The 25088-nt window shown below is 40.0% G+C and overlaps 2 protein-coding genes across 2 annotated transcripts; both read left to right on the forward strand.

Moving 5' to 3' along the window:
- Nucleotides 1–15488, forward strand: LOC308082188 (ras association domain-containing protein 1-like). Its single transcript, XM_080423859.1, has 8 exons — nt 1–337; nt 859–986; nt 1643–1886; nt 4906–5030; nt 12930–13034; nt 13149–13440; nt 13795–13910; nt 14061–15488. Exons 2-8 carry the CDS (start codon nt 909–911, stop codon nt 14205–14207), a joined length of 1107 nt encoding a protein of 368 aa, XP_080279985.1. The 5' UTR covers nt 1–337; nt 859–908; the 3' UTR covers nt 14208–15488.
- Nucleotides 15489–15751: 263 nt separating this feature from the next.
- Nucleotides 15752–19480, forward strand: tusc2a (tumor suppressor 2, mitochondrial calcium regulator a). Its single transcript, XM_080423991.1, has 4 exons — nt 15752–15907; nt 17247–17482; nt 17887–18007; nt 18267–19480. The coding sequence occupies exons 2-4, from the start codon at nt 17334–17336 to the stop codon at nt 18330–18332; spliced, it is 336 nt and encodes a 111-aa protein (XP_080280117.1). The 5' UTR covers nt 15752–15907; nt 17247–17333; the 3' UTR covers nt 18333–19480.
- The last annotated feature ends 5608 nt before the right edge of the window (nt 19481–25088 follow it).

Here is a 25088-nt window from a genome sequence, read left to right on the forward strand (position 1 = left end):
TTCCGGATGTCAAGTCAATCTGGGGCATCACACTTTTCTTTTCTTTTCCTTTGGTTGTTATCTTGCTTTAACAAATGATCAAGGTGAGAAAAGAGGACGACCGCATTGCTACTGATCATGGTGCTACTTGGAAAAGCGGGGGTTCCGTTATATAGCTGACTGATGCTTTATTTCCAGAGATAATGTACAACATCCTACTGTAGGCTCTGCTACATCAGAGGCAGTTCATCTCCGACCGTTACTTGTAACCTAGCGGTTCCTCCTCCGGAAGATTTTGTTGTCGGTTAGAACTTAGAAGACTTCTTGAGACGATCCTAGTTGGTGCTTCATTGTTTTGGTAAGTAGACCTAAATATTGTGTGTAACTATACTGCATTCTCATACATAGCAAGTTGGAAACCATCCTATCTATGAAACCATGAAGAAACGTCTTGAGACCTTTTTTAAACACTGAGACGATTTCATGACGACAATATAAAGTTTGACACCAAACTGAGATTGAAATGTAGCCTGAAAATAGTCGTCCTGTGATTATAGTAGTCTATAGCCCTAGTGGGACATTATTCACAAATCAAGTTTTTATAGCACATTTCCACAGGTACAGTGCTTTGCACAAACCACCAAAAGCATGACACATTGATTAAGGTACCTATTATATAACGACATTTGAAAACAATTAAAAATTGTAGGAAAGAGTTAATAGAAGTAGATTAGATAACAATCTAATCCACTGATTCAACACAGTTGTCCTAAAATAACTGTTGTCCTAAAAAACTATTATGCAATGTCACATGTAGCCTGTAGGGCCTAATAACTTGGACTTTCCAAAGTAAACAAATGGATGACTTTGTTGTTGCAGGTGGCCTGTCACAGTATGATGATGGCACAACCCAGGGTCTGAATGACAAAATGTCTTGGGGGGAGTTCATTGAGCTCCATGACCTGAGACTGGACAGAGACCAGATAGAGCTGACCAGCCCACCACAGGTACCCAGTGGTGGAAGAATATATAGCTATACTATACATATTATATTTTTTTAATTTAAGTTAAAGTACTAGAAATACTTCAATATAAAAATACTCTGTTACTAGTAAAAGTATTGTATTCAAAATGTTACGTAAAAGTACAAAAGTATTGGCATGAAGTACCAAAGTACAAAAGTACTTTCTTTTTCCCCCCCAAAAACATTTTTAAACCTTTTTCGAGACAATATAGTTGTGAGCTTGTGTAACAGAGTGGTTCACGACCTCAGCCTGATGGCCTGTAAGTCTAATATCTCCCCCAAGCTATGGGGAATTCCCTTGGCTTAGTGGTTAAGATGTTGGCTTTCCACACGGGAGACCCGGGTTGGAATCCCGGGCGTTACACTTTTAAATCGTCTATTTTCGAGTAAACAGAAGTATAAAATTGAGTTTAATTGGTTAATGTAGCCTATGTTTTGTAATAATAATCCAAATCTACAACGTAACTAGTAACTCAAGTTTTGTAGTGGGATAACAAAAAATACAATATTTGCCTCTGAGATATAGTGGGAGCAGAAGTATTGAAAAACAGACATACTCAAGTGCAGTAAAAGTATGACAAAATTGTACTTAAGCACAGTACTTGAGTGTATGTACTTAGTTGCTTTCCATCACCGCAGGTACCTCGCTCACCTCCTCGCCTGGAGAGGACCAATGCCCTGAGAATCAGCCCAGCCAAGGTTCCAGAGCTGCTGAGCAGAGTGGGCATCATCAGACTCCTCAGTGATTTCAAGGATCCACGGCTCCTAGAGGAGAAGGGAGAGGGGCATAACTTCCAACCCTGTAGCCACGCTCAGCCCACCTGGTGTGACCAGTGTGGAGACTTCATATGGGGCTTTTACAGGCAAAGTCTGCGCTGTGCCAGTAAGTTGATTGTTTTGCATAGTTTTTATGTTGTATGTGTAGGGGTGCAACAGGTAATCAAACTAATCAATTTAATCGATAAAAAAAAACAATCAATAGTCAATCATTTAATAAGATAATTGATTAATACTTTATTAATATTTAGGTAAGAAATGCAAAAATATAGAAAATAGCTGATCGGCTATTTTCACTATTTTTGCATGGTACCATTATGCAGCAACGCTATACAATAACGCTTAAGTGGTTACTCGATTCGTTGATATATTTATCGACAGGAAGTGATGCCCACAACGCCCTAGGAAACATGTGGATATAAAAAACACACTTCTCGAATTATTATTTGATTAATCTAAAAAGTTAATAGTCAATAGTCAATAGAATAAAAGTTAGGAAAATATTCAATAGTTGCAGCCAGGAATATGCATGTGCATGTGCATGCTCCTGTGTGTGTGCATGAATATGCTGGGATGAGAGAAGATTGACAATGATGATAACTACAGGAAACAATTAAGGCGGTCATAGACTCAATGACTTCTGCATTCATGGGTGCGTTTCAGTGGTCTGTGCCAAGCCATGTAGCTTAAGGTCTTGTGTTTGAGCAGAAGTAAACGGCTGTCTGTGAGAGTGGCTCTGTTTGAAGACAACATTACTCACTGTGGCTCAGTGGGCTTTAATGAAGAGTTTCTATGAGGGGAACATTTTGATTCCCAGCAGCATGTCAGCAGCTGAGCTGCATGCAGTAAACACATGAACCCTGGCGTCACTATTCTGGGCAGGTCATCATAGGCGAACATTCAGAGAAAATAGCAAATCTACAAGCCCACAAAGCATGACCTTGCAATGAGTTGTGAACTTGTAGATTGTCTATTTTCTGCTAAGAAATTTGGCATAGAAATAATTAGTAACAGTTCCCTGAACTAGACACCCCAAGTTCCACAACTGATCATCCAAAAGAGCCACCAACATAGTCTCTTTGCACTACTGATCATGCAGCCACCCCAAACAAATATACCCCTGTGCAGAACATTAACATATTCATTCCACATGTATATGTTCTAAGTTATATATAGACTATATACTATAGACTAGAGCATAAGCCCAAAACGTTTTTTAAAACAAAACAAAAAAACGAGATTAATATGTAACTGCTGGCTGCCACTATACTGAGCATAAGGTAGAGTAGAAACATTTAAAGTAACACATTCCAATACTATATATATATATAGTATTGTTAATATCACACATCATGTGAATGAAAATATCAGTTACCTTTAAGGATTCATAAGGAAAGTTAAAGACATAGTATGACATTTTGCCCTGTTTACATAACAAAACAATAAATACTTTTTTTTACCAATCATTTCCCTCTATCAGCCACTGGAGTAGTGTGGTGTTTACCTGGAGAAAACACATTGCCCTCTCGTTGTAATTTTGAATGTTGTAAGTTTGTTTTGGTAGACGGGGATATTTTTGGGCTACCAAAACAGCACCTACCCATGGCTCTGCGCGGCTTACTTAGCCTACTTGTTAGGCACAAGTAAGTGTAAATCAGATTATAAGAGGAGTCACAAGGAGTCTGCATCATTCTGTTAAGAACATCTTCTTTCAGTCAATCTGACTTGCCATTAAAGGAGCACATGAATGGGATGCTGTACCAGCCCACTTACATGTCCTTTAGTTAAAAATATGGTTTATAAGCCACCAAATATATCAGCACTGGTTTGGAATTCAAGGTTCAAGGTCTGCGAGGAGCCCAGAATGAGTAACCCAGCGCCATTTTGTTCTTGTATTAACAGTTGGATGTCTTCATGTGTGTGTTGTTAACCACTTCCTATACCTATTTGACCGGGGCCCCTCAGGGCTCTATACTTGGTCCGCAGCGCCACAACTCTTTTCCCTCTGCACAAAATCACTTTGTCGAAATTAGCCGATCTACAAGCTCACAATGAATCGCAACGCGACACATTATGAGCTTGTAGATCGGCTATTTTTGTCAAATGTTCGCCACAGAATAGGGACACTAGGATTCATGTGATTAAACTGCCCTGTTGCTTGACTTACGCTAGTGCTAATGTTGATTGTGTGTTGTTTTTGTTAAACGGTTTTTAATGTTGAATTGTAACTTGCTCTACTTTTATTGCAGCCCATGTCTGTTCTGTTTATGTGTCTTTGCTCATCTTTTCTGTAATGGACACGCCTTACATCATGATGATGATTATTATTATAGTTTGTTTAGTTTTGTTCTTAAAATTTGTGTATTGATTTTAGAATGATTTTAGGGTGCCAGCTTCATGCCTGGCCAGGGACTATAGATGAAAACTATTTTACAGTAATGTTTGTTAAGATGCACTGTCCCTGAGAAATATAAATACAAAATTAAAGAATTTGGTAAGATTGTTAGTTTCATTCTATAGCATTTCTGGGGAGTTAGTTCTGTGAGGAAAATTAAAAAGGATTAGCTAATGATTTAGATTTCAGGATGCCATGTTAATATTTCCCCAGATCCAGTTGATACATTGTTTTATGGCCAAATCAGTATTCCAAGCTTGGATGACAGGCAATGAGGATAGAGATTTGTAATAAATCTTTATATATTATGGAGACTTCTTATAGAGCATATAAATGTATTTTTAATATTAGATGTCATAATACAATTTTATCTAATGGCTGCATTAAAGAAGTATTGCGTGTGTATATGTTTTACTGTCATTCTTAAATACATTTTTAATATATATATATTTTGAGAATTTTGAGAACATGACAATTACATGTGAAGGAACCAAACTGTAATGACACTAAATGGCCAGTGGGGGACGACATTATCCATTTAGAATTCCAAACAGTCCTGAAACAATTCAGGCTTGGGAAGTTTTATATAGTTTTTATACATGTTTTGGAAAAGTCTTAATACAACACAAACGTATACACTTATACACATGTATCTGTTTCATATTTGTTCTGTTCAAATAAACTGTCAATTATGATACCTTCTTTTAATATTACTTTCACCAACTTACAGATTGTAGATTCACATGCCACCACAGATGCCGTGCCCTCATCCAGTTAGACTGCAGTTGGGACAGAGGCTCTACAGCTGACCAAACATGTGTTGTAGAGCACACCATAGAAACGGACACGAATGTGGTAAGGACCTCAGTACGAAAGTATTTAATTAACTTGGCTGTTTGCCATGGCTCATATAACTTTGGATACAATCAGATGGGGTTGTTCCTCTTTTAGTTGACATTTGTTAATCATTGCCTCTTTGCATACAGAAGTAGTAGGTTCCCAATATCTGAATCATATCTTTCTGTTAGCTTTCCTCTGCTGTGCATAATAATAGTTAGGTTCTTCTCACTCTATAGGAGAACTGGGTAAGCTGAGCCACCCCATGTTTCAAGGAATCCCAAAACAATATGCAGTATGCAGGATAATGCAGCAATACCAATCATAGGTTGATCTTAACATTACAGTAGCCATGTGATGGTTTGAATCATATACTGTACATATTGAATTAACTAGAGACAAAATTGTGTTTTTTTGCCATGTGAAGTGATTTTATTGAGCTCCTGATATAATGATTCCCGTGTCAGAGGGGATTTTATCACACATCAGATAGGGTTCAGGGTTTTCAACAGGTGGTCCGTGGACCACTGGTGGTCCGTGAAGGTATTGCATGTGGTCCCTGACCATGAATTTAGTAATGTTAGAAAGTTAGATTTGTTATTTATTTATTTTTTTCAGTTACTGGGAAGTCACAGAAAAGGGAGTTCGAATCTCAAGAAGGGGAAGTGTACCGGATTGCCTGGTTGAGTCATCATTATTAGGAAATGTGCACATATAATCGCATGTGTCTGCTCACTCACATACAAATCAGTATATCAGTTAACATGAGTTTAATGGAAGGTTGGATAAAGTAAGAGAATGTAATAAGGGTAACCATGGGATAGGAATAGATTGAGCTCTGGACTGGGCTTGATATAATTTGTTGCACATAGTATCGTGCAACAAATTAAAACAAGCCCTTAACAGTGAGTCATTATTTAATTTCAAGCTTTTCCTCCCACACCACGTCTATTAATTCAAATATTTTCTTACATTTGATGGACTTGGAAATATGATTTCATTATTTCAACATATTTTAATACATTTAACAAAGGTTTTTGTTTTATTTATGTATTTACATTTTAAAACATTTTCGCATAGACCACCTGCAGGCCTAATTATGCCATGGACCACTAGTAGTCTTGTGGACCAATGGTTGAGCAACAGTGGGATGCATAGACATGGGACCCTGGTTCACAATCGGTTGAAAACCCCTGGTTTATGCTAGTTACCACTTGATGTTTATTTGACTATATGTGGTAAAATGAACAACTGGGTTTCGGGTAAGTTAAGCTTATATTAAATCAATGAGAAAAATATACTTATTAAAATATTAGTACACCAAATGGCTTTCTTATTTAACACATAACAGTAGTTTAGTTTTTTGTTAATTTGGACTAAATCTTATTCTGTGAAGATTATAGAATGGGAACAATGAGCTTTTTTTGCAAGATCAACTTATCCTACACTGGGGGTAAAGGAACTATTTTTTTGGATCTATTATGTTCTATCAGCCCTATGTTCCCTAAACAGTCTAGTTCCTCAGCCCTATGTCCCCTCAGCCCTATGTTCCCTCATGCTTTAGGCGTTATTTGGGCAGAAACCTTGGCGTCAACATCCTAATGCCGACCCATGCGTACCCATGTGCAATTTCTAAAAAGATGATTCACAGAGTATCGGTATGCAATTCGGAGTCAACAGTGCTACCATCACACTGTTCGGCGCAGGCACTCTGTGAGATGGTTGATTTAAGCAGTCCTACCTGGCCTGAATCAAACTAACTGGGCTCAGAGCTACTGTAGGTATGACAAGGCACCTACTGTATCGTGCACAGCACACAGGATAAATCAGTCTTCTCCACAAACATTCAGGGCCAATGTAACAGGCTCAGTTGCAGCACAGATGACAGCCAAGGTTTTGAGATCACAAAGTTCTCTTTATTTCCAAGTTCCCATACAGAATCACATACGCTGCTGGCCATGCTGTGGTACTGGATGTTCAGAAAACTGTATAGCTAAAGAGTTGCAGGGGAGGGCAGATGGCTCTGTATGGGGAGGATGACTGATTTATTCTGTGTGCATCAATTAACTCAATGCACACATGCACAACAGGTTACAGTCACACCTCGCTCTGAGCCCTTAGTTTGACTCAGGCCAGGTGTGACAGATTAACTCGCTCTGCTAGTGCCTTGCTCGGGCACGCCTCATGGCGCTCAAGGCCGCTTCTGTTGGCGTGCCTGCCTTGTTTTCAACGCAGGCGTTTCTATTAAGTCGACATGGTCCGCGGGGCCGGATTCCTTCGACATCAACATGGTACGAAAAAGGTATTGAGTCTTCGCTCATTTGATTTGACTGTGCCTTCCTGTTATTTCACTTGTTCTGTGTTCGGTGTTCTTTTCTTCTTTCAATATTCAAACTCTTGCTGTAACTGCAATTTGAGAACTTGCACAAAATAAATTTTTACCCACACTTTTACACCTATAATCGTGTGGTGACAATGAAGTTGACTCGGATTCTGATCAGAATTCCGTAGGTTCACCAGCACTCACTTGGTCCTTAAAAGCACCAAGTGGGGAGGGCAGCAAGACCTTTTAGGACCAAGTGAGTGTTTTTATTGGTAAAACCCAGCAGCAGATCAAAGTCAAACATGACAGACGTTTCGGCCCATGGCCTTCCTCAGCGTGAATGTGAATATGAAGGTTTTACTCTGAGGAAGGCCCGGGGCCGACACGTCCGTCGTGTTTGACTTTGATCTGCTGCTTGGGTTTTCCAATAAATGAGAGCTCCTAAAAGGACCAAGTGAGTGCTGGTGATCTTTTCAAAGATTCTGTTTCTGCCAGAACTGTGCACCCGATAAATGTGAACTATTCAACTGACGAGTGCTCACATTCTCTTTTTCATCCAGAATTCCGTAGGTGTCATGGTATGCAAAAGGCTGCCCCCAGCATCACTATACTGTAATGATGCCGGGGGCAGCCTTTTGCCCACCATGACACCAAAGGGGCTGAGGGAACATATAGGGCCTAAGCTGACTGTGGTTATGCCCAAAGATTCACTCGCAACAAAGGTTGTGACATTTGGCATTATCTGTAGCCTATTAGTTTGCCTAAATCCAGCATACAAATAGTGGAATGCGGGGCACTTCTTACTTTCATTTTCTATATTAGTTTGCCTAAATCTAGTTTACAAATAGTGAAACTTACTTAGGGTTCATATTCATGCGCTCTGGTGCACATTAATCTGTAAGGCATGCATGTGAAAATGTGTCTGTCTGACCCATTGGCTCAAGGGAGGCCACCTGCCTTGGACATTGAAATCCCTTTGCTGTAGTTCATTTGATTAGTTCGGGCTAGTTTCATTATAACAGGGGATGCAATGCGAGGGTGTGGAGTTGTGGACTAGCCGATACCAACTCCACTCCCTCCTATCCAGCATCAGGGACTGGAACTCTGCTGTGTTGTTAGCTCTGCTGTCGCAGTGTGTCTACTTGGGTGGTGCGCCCTCTTCCCCTCCTAGCTGTGCCTTGGGTCGCCATCTGTTCTGGGTGCTTGACACAGTGCACAACCAGCCTCATCCTTCTCTCCCTGATCTTATAACAAGATCAGGTACATATACTACACTGTACAGATCAGCTACATATCAGGACAGTTTCGCCTACGACTTTGTCTCCAGTTGGCTTGCTGGCTGACTAATAAATACATTAGTCTAGAAATAAATTAGTTAAGAATGAAACAAAAACAAAAAAAAGAAGTCACCAACAGAGTTTGAGATGTGAGATGTTGAATGGCTGCTGTGGAAAAGGTATATTATTCATTGTTACCTCCCACAACAGGGTGTTTTCACCTTGAGAGTCTGTGTGTCTTTATATCTAACTGTGCAAGATGACGCCACTAAATGTTACATGTGTGTAGTTCAGATCATAACAAAGGCAAATTAGTTCAAAGGTGGGTGTGGTACGAGCAAGGGAAGTAGGGGGCTAAGGTCAACACAGATACTGGCTGAATACCAAGCAGATACCACGCCTTTCAGGCTTTGAAGTAAAGGAGGAATGACTTTCTGAAGTGGAACAAAATGTGCCTCTCAAAACAGATTTCCATTTATTTATCATTAAAACAAACACATAAAACAGAAGTAGAAAAAAGAAACTGTTCACATGTCGCCTCACATGATCCACTAGCTCTCACGTTGGCAATGTATTGTTGGCCGACAAGAAGTCAGAGGGGTGATGTCATCGGGGAGTTGGTATTTCCGTGTTTCCCATCGGCGTCCAATCAAAGCCGGTTGCGCCGGTTTGTGTATTTTCTAAACTCAAACTCAACGACTTTTTGGGTCCCGCTGGGTGCTGCTGGGTGGGGCCACACACCGTGTTGCCATGTCCGCTTTTTATAAGCGAGTTTGGGCTTTTCAGTAAATTAGCTTGTAAATATTGGTTAGTTGCGGGTTGTGGTTTTTTGGGCTTGTTTCTAAAGTGTAGTTGCATGGGCGTGTTTCCTAATAAAATCATTTTAAACCAGTGGTTTTCATACCTTTTCATGTCAAGGACCCCTAAATGAATATGTATTTGTCTCGTCTGCAGACCCCCATCTGAAAATATTTTATGTCAGGGACCCCCCAATGCCCCCATACAAGATTTGTGTTGTTAAAATGTTTCAAAACTACTGCTCATAATGGCCTAGTGCCTTGCTTCTTTACATAGTTCTTGAACTATGAACTTCTTTCATAGTTGCTTCTTTGACTTTTGGGCTTGTTTTCCTAGACATGTCACACGGCTGCTTGTTTCTCTCAAACTCTGGCAACACTGCCACACAGCGGGCCAGGGTGGTGGGGGCCACGCAGCGGAGGGAAACGGTCTAGGGCGGGGACCGGACCGCATCCTGTTCACACACAGTTTGAAGAACGCACTCGTGGTCGTGTTTTGTGGACTGAAGAAAAAAAGAGTATATTTGTAGCCGAATAAGCTTATATATCAGTAATTTACTCCGTATCGTTACATTGTTCCATTATAAATCTGACCATGAGCACTAAGACTAAAGAGGCGGACAGCGGCTCAGCTAAGACCCCGTCCTTTGAGATGACGTGGGGAAGCTCCACTAGCAGCGGCTACTGCAGTGAGTCTGACTCGGACTCCTCAGAGTTCGAACAGTACTTTACTGCCAGAACATCATTCATTCGTAAACCCGCTAAACTGAAACAACAGGTGAGATAGACGTTTGTTTGTTTAGTTTTTTTTCTCGATCTACACATGATGACCTATAATGTGGTTGTATAGGGCTAGCTTACCAGATTGTGATCATACTTTTGTAACTTCGCAGTTTTAGTGAAGAAGTGCTCTAGAGTTATAACCTAGACCAGTGGCTCCCAAACTTTTTTATTTCGAGACTCAAAAGAGAAATTTGACGTCTCTCCGGGACTAAATAATTATAATAAAAAACAAAATGTAGGAAACAAGAAATAAAGGGGTATTTACTCGCGACCCATAAAAAGTGGTCCGCGACCCACATATGGGTCCCGACCGGGCCGACCACTGTTAGGGAGACAGTGACCTAGACCATGTTCAATCAGTTTGTTTATGTACCGGGGTTGACTAATGGACGGATGTCTTTCTGTCCCAGCTTGCTGAGCTTTGTGATATTATTTGTGATGCTTAACGAAAGCTGTCGTGTATGAAAACCCGTTTGCATTATTGTTCTTTATTAATATAAACGGAATAAATCTTCTTTAGTTATTACGGTGTAACACACACACACACACACACACTCTCACACAGAACAAAACTTTGCTGAAAACAACCCACCACAACTGTTTTAGTGACTTTACTCTACCTACTCAAGTTTCTTAACAGTCATCATGGTTCATTTAGTATTGTATATCTGATTAAACGTAGTCATCAAGCATATTCTTCCACATTTCAGGTTGAGCAAAATGACTCACGGAATGTTTTGGGTTCGGTCTTTCCAGAGGGGATCATTTTGCACTCATCTTTGTTCAATCCCCGCCCACTCCAGTACAGTTTCACAATGGGATGGTACTTCCTGTAAAAAAGAACACACAACAGGTTATTTCTCATACTGAAACGTTTGCTTTCTAAACAGACACGCTTAATAACATTCTCATTTTGACATCAAACTTATTTTGTGGACAGGCAGATAACATGCAGCATGTATTATGCATGTGTTCTTGACTGCCATAGTAGAGACAGCTGGCCCATGATTGCCTACTGGACATAAACTCAGCCTTCCCTTCAATCTGCCCCAGGATTCCTGTTATCGATCCTGTATACTATAGCTTGACAATGATCAATGACCTGCTGTCAGTCCACCAAGTCTCAACAGATGTGACCAGTCGGGCTTCCAATGAGACTCCAATATTCAATAAACCACATCATAATTTGAAGTGGTCATGGGTCTGGACAGTGCTGGAATTGAGTAATATTTATGTAAAAATGTATCATTTCAAATGAGACTTTAACTCTTTCCCACATAATGAGATGTGTATCAGTGAGTGGTAGTGCTGATGTTAGCAGCATCGATCAAGAGGGGTTTATGGATATTGATCCATGGGCTATACTCATCAGGAAAGGCTGGCTCTGCTGGTACTCTAAATAAAACTAGGGCTTTAACATGTGGAGAACACACAGTAGTGTGTTCTCCACACTACTGCAAAACCCGAGGCACAGGTTTTGCAGAACATAGAATGTTATTTTCATAGAGGAAGTGAAATCTCACCAATAGACACAGGAAGAGCATAGCTGTGGTTTCTGTGTGTCGAAAGGCCTTAAAGTCTGACCGGCCTGCAGATGCCAGAGGGCAAATGTGCACGATGAGAAAAAGATGACTGGGAGTGTATGGCCGATGAGGCAGCTGACCACAGGATATGCTGTGTTAACAGAGGAAAGCTTTGTCCGACTCGGCAAGGAGGGGAGCAAGCCTGGGGGTGGGGTGCTATTTTTACATGAATACAGTGTTTAGGAATGCAGAGTAGAGGCTCTGCACACAGTCATGGCAAACAGCTGCCTGCAAGTTCCTCATGGCCACCCGATCCCCCCCTCCCCCATGAAGAGATAGGAGGAGTTGAGGAACCGGATTTGGATCCAATCAGTGGGCAGAGGGCTGACATCATCGTGTCAGTTCCTCTTTGCTACGTTGACAGGAAGTCAGGAGTCTGATGCAACTTGTGCTAACTTTGAGAAAGAGAGAATGGAACCATAAACATAAAACAACTACTATGTAATATGTCTGTCATTTATTTTGCTAAACAAGTTATACCGGTATATAACTGTTAGAATTGCAAGGTGTTAAGTTTATATACCGTGTGTGTATATATAAAAAGAAACAAAAAACAAGTTTTGATTTGCTGTTGCAGTTTCAGGACAATCCTCTCAGCTCCTTGTTACTTCTTTTAGATTTCAGACATTCTAAAATAATCTATTTCTACCAAATGCTGGAACGTATGTATATCTCAAAACATACTGTTTCAATTAAGGCGCTGACATCTACTCTCAGAATTTATGTGAACTCGTAGAAATGTTGTGGTTTTAATTTGCCAGCAGCAGTATGCTATTAAACAGCTTAATTTTTCATATGGAAGTTGGCCCCTGTGAACTCCACCACACACCATTAATGTCATCTTGTCCCTGTAACCTTGACCTCACTTTTCTGCAATGGACATCTCGGCTACATTTCTATCATTGATTGGATCGTGATTGGATCAATACTAGGCTCTCTTTATGCTAGTAAATTATTTTCCACACGTAGTCAGCATGACAGTGTTTTCTATGAAGACATAAGTAGCCTGTATGTTTAGCAATAGGTCTGCAGATGGTTCAAAGATAGCTCAGTACTGACACCTGCTGGTAAAATAATACCACATTTTTAGCAGACGCTTTTCTCCAGAGGGAATTACTGTTAAACTTCAGACGTTTGTTGTTTCATTTTTGTAGGATGAACATGTTGAATTGGGAAAGAAGGAGCTGACAACTGCAGAGATTCAGCAGAAGGTGAAGGAGTACAATGCTCAAGTCAACAGCAATCTGTTCATGAACATGGTGAGTCACCTGCCCTCTGACCATACTTACCTACCTCGATGAAACATAATCACATTATAAGAATGCATTGCCATGCATATACATTTACCACAATGATCCTATTTTCTTTGACAGAACAAAGATGGCTCCTACCATGGGTTCATAAAAGTCCAGTTCAAGCTGGTACGCCCTGTCTCAGTTCCGCCGCCAAAGAAAGGGGCTGCAGGGCACGATGCTGGAGGCAAGAAGGCCGGTTTAGTGAAACGTCGCACATCATTCTACCTGCCTAAAGACGCATCCAAACACCTACACATAAGCTCCCGAACGTCCGCCCGCGAGGTCATTGAGGCACTGCTGAAGAAGTTTACTGTGGTGGACAATCCTGGCAAATTCGCTCTGTTTGAGCGCAGCGAGCGTCATGACCAAGGTAAGCCTAATTTTATAACTTCAAATAGCAAAGTATCTTTGACCAATACATTGATATTGTGGAGATCACGATTGTTGCTATCACATAATATTTGCACAATGAGATTTTTGAGAAATTATGATCAGTAATGCCAATATAATAACAAAGTGGGTAAAGGCAAATAATAGAACAGTTAAAACAATCGGGTAAGTTCCGAAAATTACAACACTTTATGCCACATAACAATATTTTGATCTCCAAAATCCCAGACGATATCTAGTCATCTCACAATCAATAATATATCTGTCCCAGCCTTACCTCCTTAGTATTCATAATTTGTTTACAGAGCTTTTTTTCCTCTCCATTTCCCCATAGTTTACCTCCGTAAGCTATCTGCTGATGACTTTCCACTCTACCGACGTCTTTGTGCCGGCCCAAATGAGAAGGTCCTCAGCTTGGTTCTGAAGGAGAATGAAACTGGAGAAGTCAATGTGAGTATGACTTCCGAGAACCAATGTGGTTCATCTATCTATTTTGTCTTTGCATAAGATCCAAAACACATCTTTGGATTATACTCAGATGTTGAATGTATTCGCTACACTTGCACTAATACACAACATGTTCTTTTTTACCCTATGCAGTGGCACGCCTTCTCTACGCCCGAGTTGAAGAACTTCAATCGTATCCTGCAGCGTGAAGAGGAGGAGCATGTCAAGCAGATAGTGCAGCGCTACGCTCTTGCCCGCATCAAGATGCAGGAGGCTCTTGCTGGTTCTACCCCTGGTTGAGAGGACTTTCCGCTCGGAGAATGACATGCACCACTTGACTGGAAACTCGTCTGAAGAGGACCAGTCGTCTTGCATTCAAAGATCCCAGAGAACACAATTCAAACACCTCCCTCCATATGGAGGAGAGTGAGCGAGAGAATGAAAAGGCGCACGACTGAGAGAGAGCGCTTGCGCGAACGTGCGTGTGAGAGAATGAGAGACATGAGAAGTGCCTTACACCTAGAAGAGCCTGATGTGCCTGATGAGAGAATGTGAGATGAAACCATGTGAGACTATATGAGCCTGAATAGACACTGGCTTTGTCCATGAGTGTCTTTCATTATTGGGTCCCATTTGACTATCTTGAATACCCCAGCTTTGGTCACTTTAACTTTAAAGAGTATATCAGTTATTGCTTTCACCATTCCATTGAAGAAAACCACCGATCATCCGTTAATAAAGCTTAGGTGAAGTGCTGGATCCAAAGGGTATCAAATGAAAGAAACACTCAACGCTGTGCAAAAATCTAATTTGTTATTGCAAGCTTTTGGTCATAAGACCTTATTAAGGCTGATGCCTTTTATCCTTATCACGTGCAGCTTGCAATAAAAAGTTAGATTTTTGCACCACACACAGCGTTGAGTGCACAGCACAACTTTTTTATTTAATTACCATTCCGGTGTGTAAATTGTTTTTGCAAATACTTATTGATAAAGAATTATAACGTGTTTATGGCACCTGCAGTCCTATTGTTGTTTGTATGTTATCAGATTAAATGCAGGAGGTAGCCATGATAGGCAACCAGCTCTTAAATCAAACAAAATAAACCTATTTGCCACTTTTAACTTGCGCATGGATGCTTCACACAGCAGCACACTGATATCCTTTGAGAAAGTTGAAACTATTTCTAGCTGCCAGGATTTTCGTTTGACCCAGGCCCAAGTTCTCCAGTAATTTCTTGTACTGTCACTTTGTGAGTACGACTGATGTATGGACATTTGTATGGAATTATGAATGTCGGAGAGCGAGAGAGCAATTCCAAAGTCACTTTGGTTGACTGGAATATTTTATGAATGACATACTATGTACAACTTTAAGCTGTTAGTCATTCCTTTTTCTATGTTTTGTTTTGTTTTGTTGTATTGTCTCCTTGTCTTTCTGTTCTTTGTGAGATTCATCATTGAGTCTCATTTCACTGTCTTCTTTGATATAAATGTGGGTGCAAGTTTTCTGATTTCTTTCTGAAAAACGAAGAATGTATGTTGTGCACTGTGTTCAATAAAGAGTGCCTAAACGAAATAATTGAATTCGGTTTTATTTTATATGGATAATTTATATAATAGATTATGCTATGGCATACTTAAAATATGTTAAGTTATTTATTATACCACATTATATGCATATTTCATTTAGATATAACGTGTCACTGTGTCTTTAAGCCATAATATCCGTTGGTGACGTTATCCGCCGAAAAAAAGAACAGATCTACAAGCTAACAACGCGTCGCATCGCAACGCGTTGATAGCTTGTAGATCTGTTCTTTTTTGGCAGGCGACACCGTCGTACCTCAGTGTATATATTCAGCTTTTCTGGTTTTGTACCGTTATGTTTAGCTGTCAGGCTGATGATCAAGGACGCGTTGTAACGTTATAACAACAGATTATAATAATAATCTTCATTAAACAGCGATGTTTCCGTAGATGGAGGACCGACATGATCATGTATGTTTTTGTTTTGTTAACACAACTTGACTCTCTCTCTCCTTCTAGCATTAGCCACGTTAGCTACACGTCAGTGCATGATGCCTCCATAACATCTATTTTGTGCTCTGACGTTAGTCGTGACGTGCGACGATACACAAAACAAAACGCTTTAAAATGGAAATGCATCATTTCTATTTAATCAAGCGAAAGTTACACTTTAGCCCCGGCAGACGTTTAGTTGTCCAGCCTTGTTTACCGTTTAGCTAGCGCAACTTATGCTAATGTCATCAATAGCCCAGTAGGCTTTATCATCAACCTTATCAACTAGCTCAAAAACGGTGATTTCTTTCTTTCCTTTTTTGTTGTTGCAAGACTTGTGTATTATTTATATTAACATTGTGGTGAGCAAACGGTGTGGATCTCTCTGACATAAAGGCATTGATGAGTAATAATGTTAGTAGTAGCTCGCATAATGGTGTCCCATTGGGTTAGCTGATTGTTTTTAGTCTGTAGTTGTAATAACAAGTCAAATGCTATCATAGATGTATTTTATCGAGTCTGATTTTACTTTCATAGATATGCAAATGTCAAAATGGATGCAAATGTCTGTTATCTTACACATTTCATGTATGTAAGATCACAGACATTCTAGGGCTAGATCCAAGGCTAAGTCAAATGCATTGTTGACGGCAACAGTGAGTGAATACATATTCATTTAGAGCTGTTGTGTTTACTGTCTGCTGTCTGGAGATGTGTGAGGATACATTGACATTCATTGGGTCCAGCAGGGTGCATGCAATGCAACTTTACCTTTTGCTTTGCTAATGTGGCTACTTCCCTGTGGTGATCAGAGCAGTACATTTACTTTAGTTTGGCTACTCCCCTGTGGTGATATAAACATGACAGTTTCTTTGCATTAGCAATGGCAACATAACAGTACCTTTGCATTACGTCCCTGTGGTGAACTACACATAGCGACTGTTACCCTGTGCTATGGTGATCTAAACCAGTGGTTCTCAAACTTTTTCATGTAGGACGTCCAAATAAATATGCATTTGGCTGCGAACCCCCATCTAAAGATAATTTGTGCCAGGGACCCCGATACAAGATTTGTGTTGTTAAAATGTTTCAAAAAATATGTTTTGCTGGGGACCCCCTGGAACCACCCCAAGGACCCTTGGGGTTTTCCCGGAACCCACATTGAGAACCACAGATCTAAACATTACTTACTTTGCATTGACTGCTGCCCTGGGCTGTGGTGATCTAAACATCATTGGCTAACTTCCTTGTGACGATCTAATTGTGGACTAACTAACCACCAACAAAACTTTATTTTGTACAATTTCATTTTTTTCAGATCCAAACATTTGTGAAGCAGCAGGACCGCCTGGCTACTTCACATCCAAACCTTTGAGTAAACAGTGACTATGACCCATCTGTAAAGATGGGAGGAAGTGGGTCTAAAGCCAAAGGTGTCTGGCCTTTCTCAGGCTCTGGAGCTGCTGGCGAATCATCCGGCGATGGGAACGAGCAGTCTTTGACTCGACCCAAAGGCTGCCGAAATGCAACGCCATTTGTTTTCACTAGAAGAAGGTGACTAATGGACATGGAATGATCAATGATCAACTCCCATTTTGATCAAATTTCTGCCTATGCTTATAGTCTCACGTAGCCAGACGATCAGAGATCTGTCTACTGATACGACTGGTGACATGTAGGGGCTAAAACCACAGGCTAAAACTGTGTGGACACAATTCAGAGATAAAAAAAAATACCTGCATTGCAGAATCAATGCAAAGACTTTAGAGTGGTTCTTCATATTGGGACAGTATATGATTTGTTTTAAAAGCAGTGGCTGTAGGTTTGTAAGTGGGCGTTCTCTCGCCGCCGTTCTAGCTGTTACATTGAATTTAGATGTCACCAGACATATACATAGGCGGACTCTCTTGTGAGACTAGACTATGCCTAACCTGCCATAGTGTACTTTCTCTCCATAGCTCTTTGTACTATGATGAGGATGGTGATCTTGCCCATGAATTCTACGAAGAGACCATGGTGACAAAAAATGGCAAGAAAAAGTCCAAGCTTAAGAGGATTCAGAAGAATTTAATTCCTCAGGTGAGCTTATTTAGAAAAACATTAATCATGTAGTTAATTAGGATATATCCAAATGTATACTCTGTATTGCGACGGTGTCACTTGCCAAAAATAACAGATCTACAAGCTAACGTGTTGTTTGTTGGCTTGTAGAGCTGTACCTTTTGGCAAGCGACACCCTCGCTAGTGGAGTATGAATTCAGCTTAACAGTTCTGACACCAATCAGTGTGGCGGTTATTTAGGAAAAATTACAATTAATGTGACTATTGTTCTTTTCAGGGAATCGTGAGGCTGGACCATCCTTGTATCCATGTAGATTTCCCTGTTGTCCTCTGTGAGATGTGAAACATTGGTCTTTGGTCGACGACCATGAATACAGATACAGGTCTGTACGGCGAGTCATCTTGGTTCCACTCTGAACGCCTGAGAAGAAGGAGACATGCTCCAGTCTAGTGCCGTACACCAAAGTAGCATCACACATTTATTCACTTTAACCCTAGTGTCCCTATTTTGGCCATGTCATTATAGGCGAAAATTGTAAAAAAAAAATCCTCCCAATGTTCAAGATTTTCTAAATGTTCCAAATAGCAAATATTGTGGTTATTTTCCATCCTAGTAGTGCACACACTATACGATTTAGCAAGGGTGGGTAATCACAGGAATCGCACGTTTTTGGGATCCTTTCAACAGTTCTCAGTCATTGAACTTATATTGTGTGTAGCGCACACTACCGAAGCCAAGACTGAATGACTTATATAAAATCAAACCAATCAGATGTTCTCGCAAGAGTTCTACTGGATCTGACCGTCTGGCATTGAACGACTTGTGTAGGCTCGTTTTTCTTTTGACCATCAAAATATGTGTGGGGCACGAAAATACTTGCTAATATCCTTTGGTGTGCTGTTCTGCTAAAGACTGGAGTTCATGACAATGACAGAGAGAGACAATTAGGATTAAAGAGTAAAAAAAATGTTTGATGCTAAAGAAATGTGATTTTGCAAAAATGTGAACATATTTGAATATAAACTAAGATTAGAAGATGTCCTGTTGACTAAAGTCTGCAATTAGAATTTACAGAGATTGAGAAAGATTTGTTTTTCACAGGAAGTCTTAGAGCATACTTCAAGCTAATTGTCTTTTCCTCATTGTGCGAGTTTTTCGCATGAAAAAAAATCCTTGATGTGAAAAGGCTTTAACATTTCTGCCTTCTGTGAAATGTAGAGAAGAGTGTTTGCATTTGTGTCTGTGTATACATGCGTGCATGTAAGTTTGAAAGGTGTGTAAGAAAGATGGAGAATGTAGTGGTAGAGTTATGAAGGGTTGTGAAATTCCTTGTATATACAGTCCTTCTTGTAATATATTATCGTGTCTAAGTCTGTCTCTGTCCTCGGAGCTCAGACCTGCACTAGTGAACATATGATGTACATAATTTCAGATCTCTGAGTTGGAAATACTTGAATAAATGCTTTACTGTGCTAAATTTGGTAAGGTGTCCGCTTCACCATCCCAGCACACATATTGTTTTTATTTATAAAACATTGTTTTGCTTTTAAAGAAATGGTTAAAGAACAATGCTTAAAGACTTCTCTTTACACAATAGCAACATTTAAAGTTGCCATCATGTAAAGATGCTAAAGATATTTGGACAAACTATTGTGAAAAAAAATATTGATAAATATTTATAAAAGCCTGTGGGTTATGCTTATGAGATTAATATGAGGATTAGCAACTTAAGCAATATTTTCCCATATATTTCTTGGGATCTTTATAGGAATAAGGCTTTATTTTGAGTGAATCCAAATGACATTTGTCTCCCACTGTTTGAACACCTGTCCACTAGGTGGCAGCAGTGCTCTGTTCAATACATTGTGGACAGGAGCAAAGGACCATTCAAATATAGTTTTAAAAATCGTTGAAAGTGGATGGTAGAGTCCACAGTCCACAACACAACTACAACAAAGACAATGGTGAACAATATAGTTATAGTTATAGTGCTTGGTGTGAACAGCCCTTAAAGGTTTGACATCTTATATACACGTTTTTGAGCCTGTTGTGTTTTCCTGTGTGACAACCCTGAACACTACAGGATTGTCAGGAAAACACACACATATAACATAACATTCAATATACAGTTTATGGACTTGATAATAAAAACAGTACAAAATTATCCCAGAAGACAAAGATAATTGTAAGAAAAGGTGGCATTTGTTGTGATAAATGTGATTGTCTCTTGGGTGGTGGTTTGTGGTGGTCTAAAAGTCTGATTTATACTTTGTCAACATCGTGCGACGGTGTGGTGTGGCAGAAATTGCCGATCTACAACCTCACAACATGTTGCACCGCCACCCGCCATGCGTTGTAAGCTTGTAGGTCTGCTATATTAGACACACAACACTGTTGCACGACGGAGCATAAAACAGGCATAATGGTTTAGACCACATTAGTGTGTTTCAATGTGTTGCTGACATCAGTCAACATAAGGAATGGGTTTTGGGTTTTCGTTTGCAGACGTTGTCTGGTCTCTGTATGGTGTGGAATGTGGTTGGGGTAGGTTTGGGGTCCAGAGGTCAGTCACTTTGATGTATTTACTCCCTATTGCTCTTTGATGTTAAGTGCAGGACCATGTCTGTTTAAAAAAAAGATGGGGAGCCATTAGTTACACAAATGTATGAGCTTCTGCTTCATACCTTTAGCAGTGTGTAATATTTACTCAAATAACTACACAATGTATGCCAAGGTGGTTCCAGGAGGAGTGCACTTCAGAAGAATTTTCTGTCTTGCTATAAGGCCTCAAAAGTGCAGTAGATTAACAATGTTACAGATCCTGTGCAACTATTCCAACTTTAGCTTTTTGATGCAATGAGTTACTAATTTATTAATAATTTATGTTAATCTGTTGGCACAGTTTACAATACCCTTCATTGAGACCCTGCTATTGTAATACTCTGGTATGCAGATACAATGTTGTGAATTGAAAAATAGCTAATAGCTGCTAACAATAACAGGTAAATAGCAAAATTGCCAGAGCTCACCATTCTTTAAATATGCCTAATAATTAATGGTGTCAGAGAAGAACATACTTCAGCTTAATCACAGAACCTGATCCATACCTGAGACTAGAGAGAGAGAGATTTACATGCAAGAAGCTGCAGTTAAAGGGGTATTTACCTTTCAAGATACATTATCTGTGTTTATCAGTACAGTAAAATCCCATTAAAATGTCCCTTGTACATTTGATGAATTATCATGTGAACCAACTATATAGTAAACATGAGGATCTTTCTTGGGAGGATGCTTGTTTGGGTTGGAAAAGGTTGGGGGGGAATTAGATATACGTTAATGTACGTTCAATAACCAAAGATAAAAGGGCCAACCCATACGTTTTTTTAATCTGAGAAACCTTAATAATAGAACACAATGGTCTGACTATAACAAATAATTGTAACTTGCAGCAAAAACAATATGCATGTATTGCTTGATTTGATTTAAAATCAGACATGTATTATGACATTGTCCTACAGCCTACAAGGCACAATCTTCAATAATAAATGACTGTAATTATGCTTATCTGAGCTAAGCAAACATCAGATTCTAATCACACAGTGCATTTTAACATAAAAAACATCAATAACATTTTATTATCTCTGCAGTCTGCACAAATATCTCTTTTTTTAGAGTCAGATCAGATAATAGACCATCATACTATTTTATGATGGTCATTAAAAGCCACAAATTCCTAGCAGATTACGGTTCTGTCTAACTGATTGTAGACCTGTTTTCAGTCGCCTCAGGGGCCAGGCACTAAAACTTCACTCAGCCTCTGCAGAGGAAACGGAATCCACCAACATCAAACTGACCAGAGCTTCCATCTGAGGTAACAATCGTCACACGTCAAGTGTGCATGATATAACCAATCATAAGTGAGAACATAATCACGTGATTGCAGTATGATGTTACAATGTCTCTGTAAGCAGAAGTCGCTACTGACTCAGTAGTACTGAGATCACTCTACGTACTGTACTGTACAGTAGCAGTGTGTTAACGTCATTGCTATCAGAACAGCAGAGTGTTGTGCTCTCTTCCTTGTACAATGGTTGCACTAGCACTAATCTCTCAAGACAAGATGATTTTTTTTTTAACATAATGGGTTCTCAGATTGCACTAGCATAGTCAGCAACATATTGTACATTGAGTACAGAGAAACCAGGTTTAAGCATTAAGACATCAGACATGTAATAATATGCTATCTGATTCTTCAAGGTGACAGCAGAAACTGCTTATTCTGACAAAACTGCCTGTAGCCTAATGATTCAAGATCCAAAGACTTCATCAGAGACTTAGTTAGAGTGTCCGCCCTGAGACTGGCAGGTTGGGGTTCAATCCCCAGCGGAGTCATACCAAAGACAAAATAATTTAACCCAATGCCTCCCTAGCTGACACTCAACATCAAGGGTTGGATTGAGGTTAAGTTCCTGTGACATACAGCATCATGTCCAGGGGGTGTACTTGTTCATCAAGCTGCCTCACGCTATGGAAACAGGAGATAGGCTTCTGAACTATGGGCCTCATGGCTCTGGAACCGTGGGTTCCCAACTTCCCATGGCTTATACTTACTACTAGTAGTAATAACTAAAACAGTATAAGTAATAAAGTGTAAAAACGCCCAGAGACGATGATTACGTTGAAGGCTCTGTCCATATGCTTCCTCTGCCTACAGTAGGAGGCCAGTGACTTTGACCAGTTTCACTTTCAAAACCTTTGCATCATGCATGTCACATAAACAGAATGCGATGTGTTTTGTTGATATAACTTTTTTTTTTCATATAGAGACCTATCCACAAATCCACCATTTAACTTCTACAATCCACACTATCAAAACCATTGGCGTTGTGTGCCGCATTTTGTTTGTGTGGTTTTGAAAGTGAAACTGGTCAAAGTCATTGGCCACCTACTGTATCTATCTTAAACGTACCTATTTAGGACATGCTTATATGAACTTTTCTGAGCCATGCACCCAGTAAAAAGGAGACTTGAGTTGTGCTTGCATTCTCTTTTTAGGATATATAGGATCCTATAACTCTAACTAATTTAGTATTGAAACTTCCATAGGTTATACTGTGGTAGGGTAAATATAAAATTCATAGGGTGCCAATTTACAGGTAGCCAAAATGTGCCATATTTCCTCGAAGAAGCTGTTCGCAAAATGAAGGTGACAGGGCGTGTTTCCAGTTTCCCTCCCATTGTTTTCGCTTCCATCCTGATGGCGTCCACCGGCCGACCACTGCTGATGTAATGTTCTGGAATCAGAGGTCAAAGGGAAGCAAAATCGACAGGAAACTGTCCATTTCTTTGTTTGCATGCCGCCATCTCATTCACACAAGCACATACACACATTATATTTTCCTGCAACGCACAGAGGCAGCAAACTGATGACACTGGCAGGTGAGTCAGCAGAGTTTGGTGAACAAACAGGGGAACAGCCACTGACACAGGAAGACAGTTCACTTCCAGACCTCGACTTGACCACCCAGCATGCTCTTGACATCCGTTCATTAAAAGGAAAAGTTCCTCTAAGGTTTTAGAAAAACTGCTAAACCACATGAACCCTATAGTGTCTCTATTCTGGGTCAAACATTCAGAGAAAATTTGTAACGTGTTGTGAGCTTGTAGATTGTCTAATTGCTATGAGTTTTGGGCCCTGCGTGACCCCGGTCAACTTTTTTTAATTTACGAAACTCACCCATGATCTAGATAGAAATGCGAGTCCAGGCTTCCTTACCCTGTGATAGACCAATACAACACATACATCATTTTGGAATATAATTCAAAAGATGGGGTTTCGTTTAATCCTCGTACTTGAGTGTATTTACAAAGTATGAGGAGACTTTCTTACAACGTTGTGAGAAACTCCCTAGTGCATGGCGATTACCTGATTACCTTCTTGACTCATGTCACGCTCATGTCATGACTCTCATTACCTCTTTATTTGATGTGCTATTTGGGATGAGGAGCACATTCAGCCACAGACTCATCCCCCCACTGGCACAACACAAAGTGACTTGGACAGTCCTTTGTGCCAGTAGCAATCAGGCTTCCCGCTCCACAACCAAGCCTGACCCCCATATGTTCTTTTCTGTTCTTTGTTCTTTACTCTGGCACACTTGCACATGGACTGCAATGGTTCCCAAACACATTTAATTTCCATAACTCTGAGAGTATACAAATACATTTGTACGCTCTCATTTACAGACCTGCAAAGATCCATTTGGAGCCCATTTAGACTAGAGAACCACTGGATTACTGTGATGTCCACTGCAGAACCATGACATATTCCTGTCAAGGATAGCTGTTGTGAGGTGGCTTATTATTATTTTACTTATTTGACTTATTTACCTATACTGTGTTTCACTCTTACTGCTGCTGCCTGCTGCTACAACCCCTGAATTTCCCCACGGGGATCAGTAAAGGTTTATCTAATCTTATCAACTGTCATCGTTCACGTCTAAGCCCACTCCTCACTGTGTTTTATCTGCTGTACTTGGCACCATGACTGCATGTGGTTCCTTCCTTCAATGAGCCAGTGGCCGTCATCACGTGCAGACATCTGCACGCCAGATGCCTTTTTTTGTGCCCTGTCCGAGATGTGTTTCAAGTCTGCCATTGCTTGCCTCTGATCCAGTTCATTAACATAATGTAGGTTTTGTGTCATGTGCTACACAAGTTCACAGTTGTTCTTTACAGTCTGTTTGACACTGAACCAAGAATCCAAGTTGCTGGCATAGGAATGATAATGTTTTAACTGAGAAATGGTTCCTTCAACACTTTTAATTTATTTTTATATAATGATTTGTAATTCATTTGAAATGTTATAGCCATGATAGGGGTGGTAGTGTGGGGCACGGCCTTATTTTTAGGGCACTGGCATGCAGTGGTGTAAAGTAACAAAGTACATTTACTCAAGTACTGTACTTAAGTACAGTTTTTGGGTATTTTTACTTTACTGGAGTATTTCCAATTTTCAGTGCTTTTACTTCTACTCCACTACATCTCAGAGGCAAATATTGTACTTTTTACTCCACTGCAATTATTTGAAAACTTTAG

Source organism: Gymnoscopelus braueri, assembly GCF_963280865.1.
Source record: "Gymnoscopelus braueri genome assembly, chromosome: 3".
Classification (NCBI taxonomy): Eukaryota; Metazoa; Chordata; class Actinopteri; order Myctophiformes; family Myctophidae; genus Gymnoscopelus; species Gymnoscopelus braueri.

Excerpts from the sequence above, each read along its gene's own strand:
- tusc2a (XM_080423991.1), top strand. The coding sequence starts at position 17,334 with ATGGGAGGAAGTGGGTCTAAAGCCAAAGGTGTCTGGCCTTTCTCAGGC. Across the intron at positions 17,483-17,886 it reads TTTGTTTTCACTAGAAGAAG|CTCTTTGTACTATGATGAGG; the intron begins GTGACTAATGGA and ends TTCTCTCCATAG. Across the intron at positions 18,008-18,266 it reads AGAAGAATTTAATTCCTCAG|GGAATCGTGAGGCTGGACCA; the intron begins GTGAGCTTATTT and ends TGTTCTTTTCAG.
- LOC308082188 (XM_080423859.1), top strand. The coding sequence starts at position 909 with ATGTCTTGGGGGGAGTTCATTGAGCTCCATGACCTGAGACTGGACAGA. Across the intron at positions 5,031-12,929 it reads TAGAAACGGACACGAATGTG|GATGAACATGTTGAATTGGG; the intron begins GTAAGGACCTCA and ends TCATTTTTGTAG. Across the intron at positions 13,911-14,060 it reads ATGAAACTGGAGAAGTCAAT|TGGCACGCCTTCTCTACGCC; the intron begins GTGAGTATGACT and ends TACCCTATGCAG.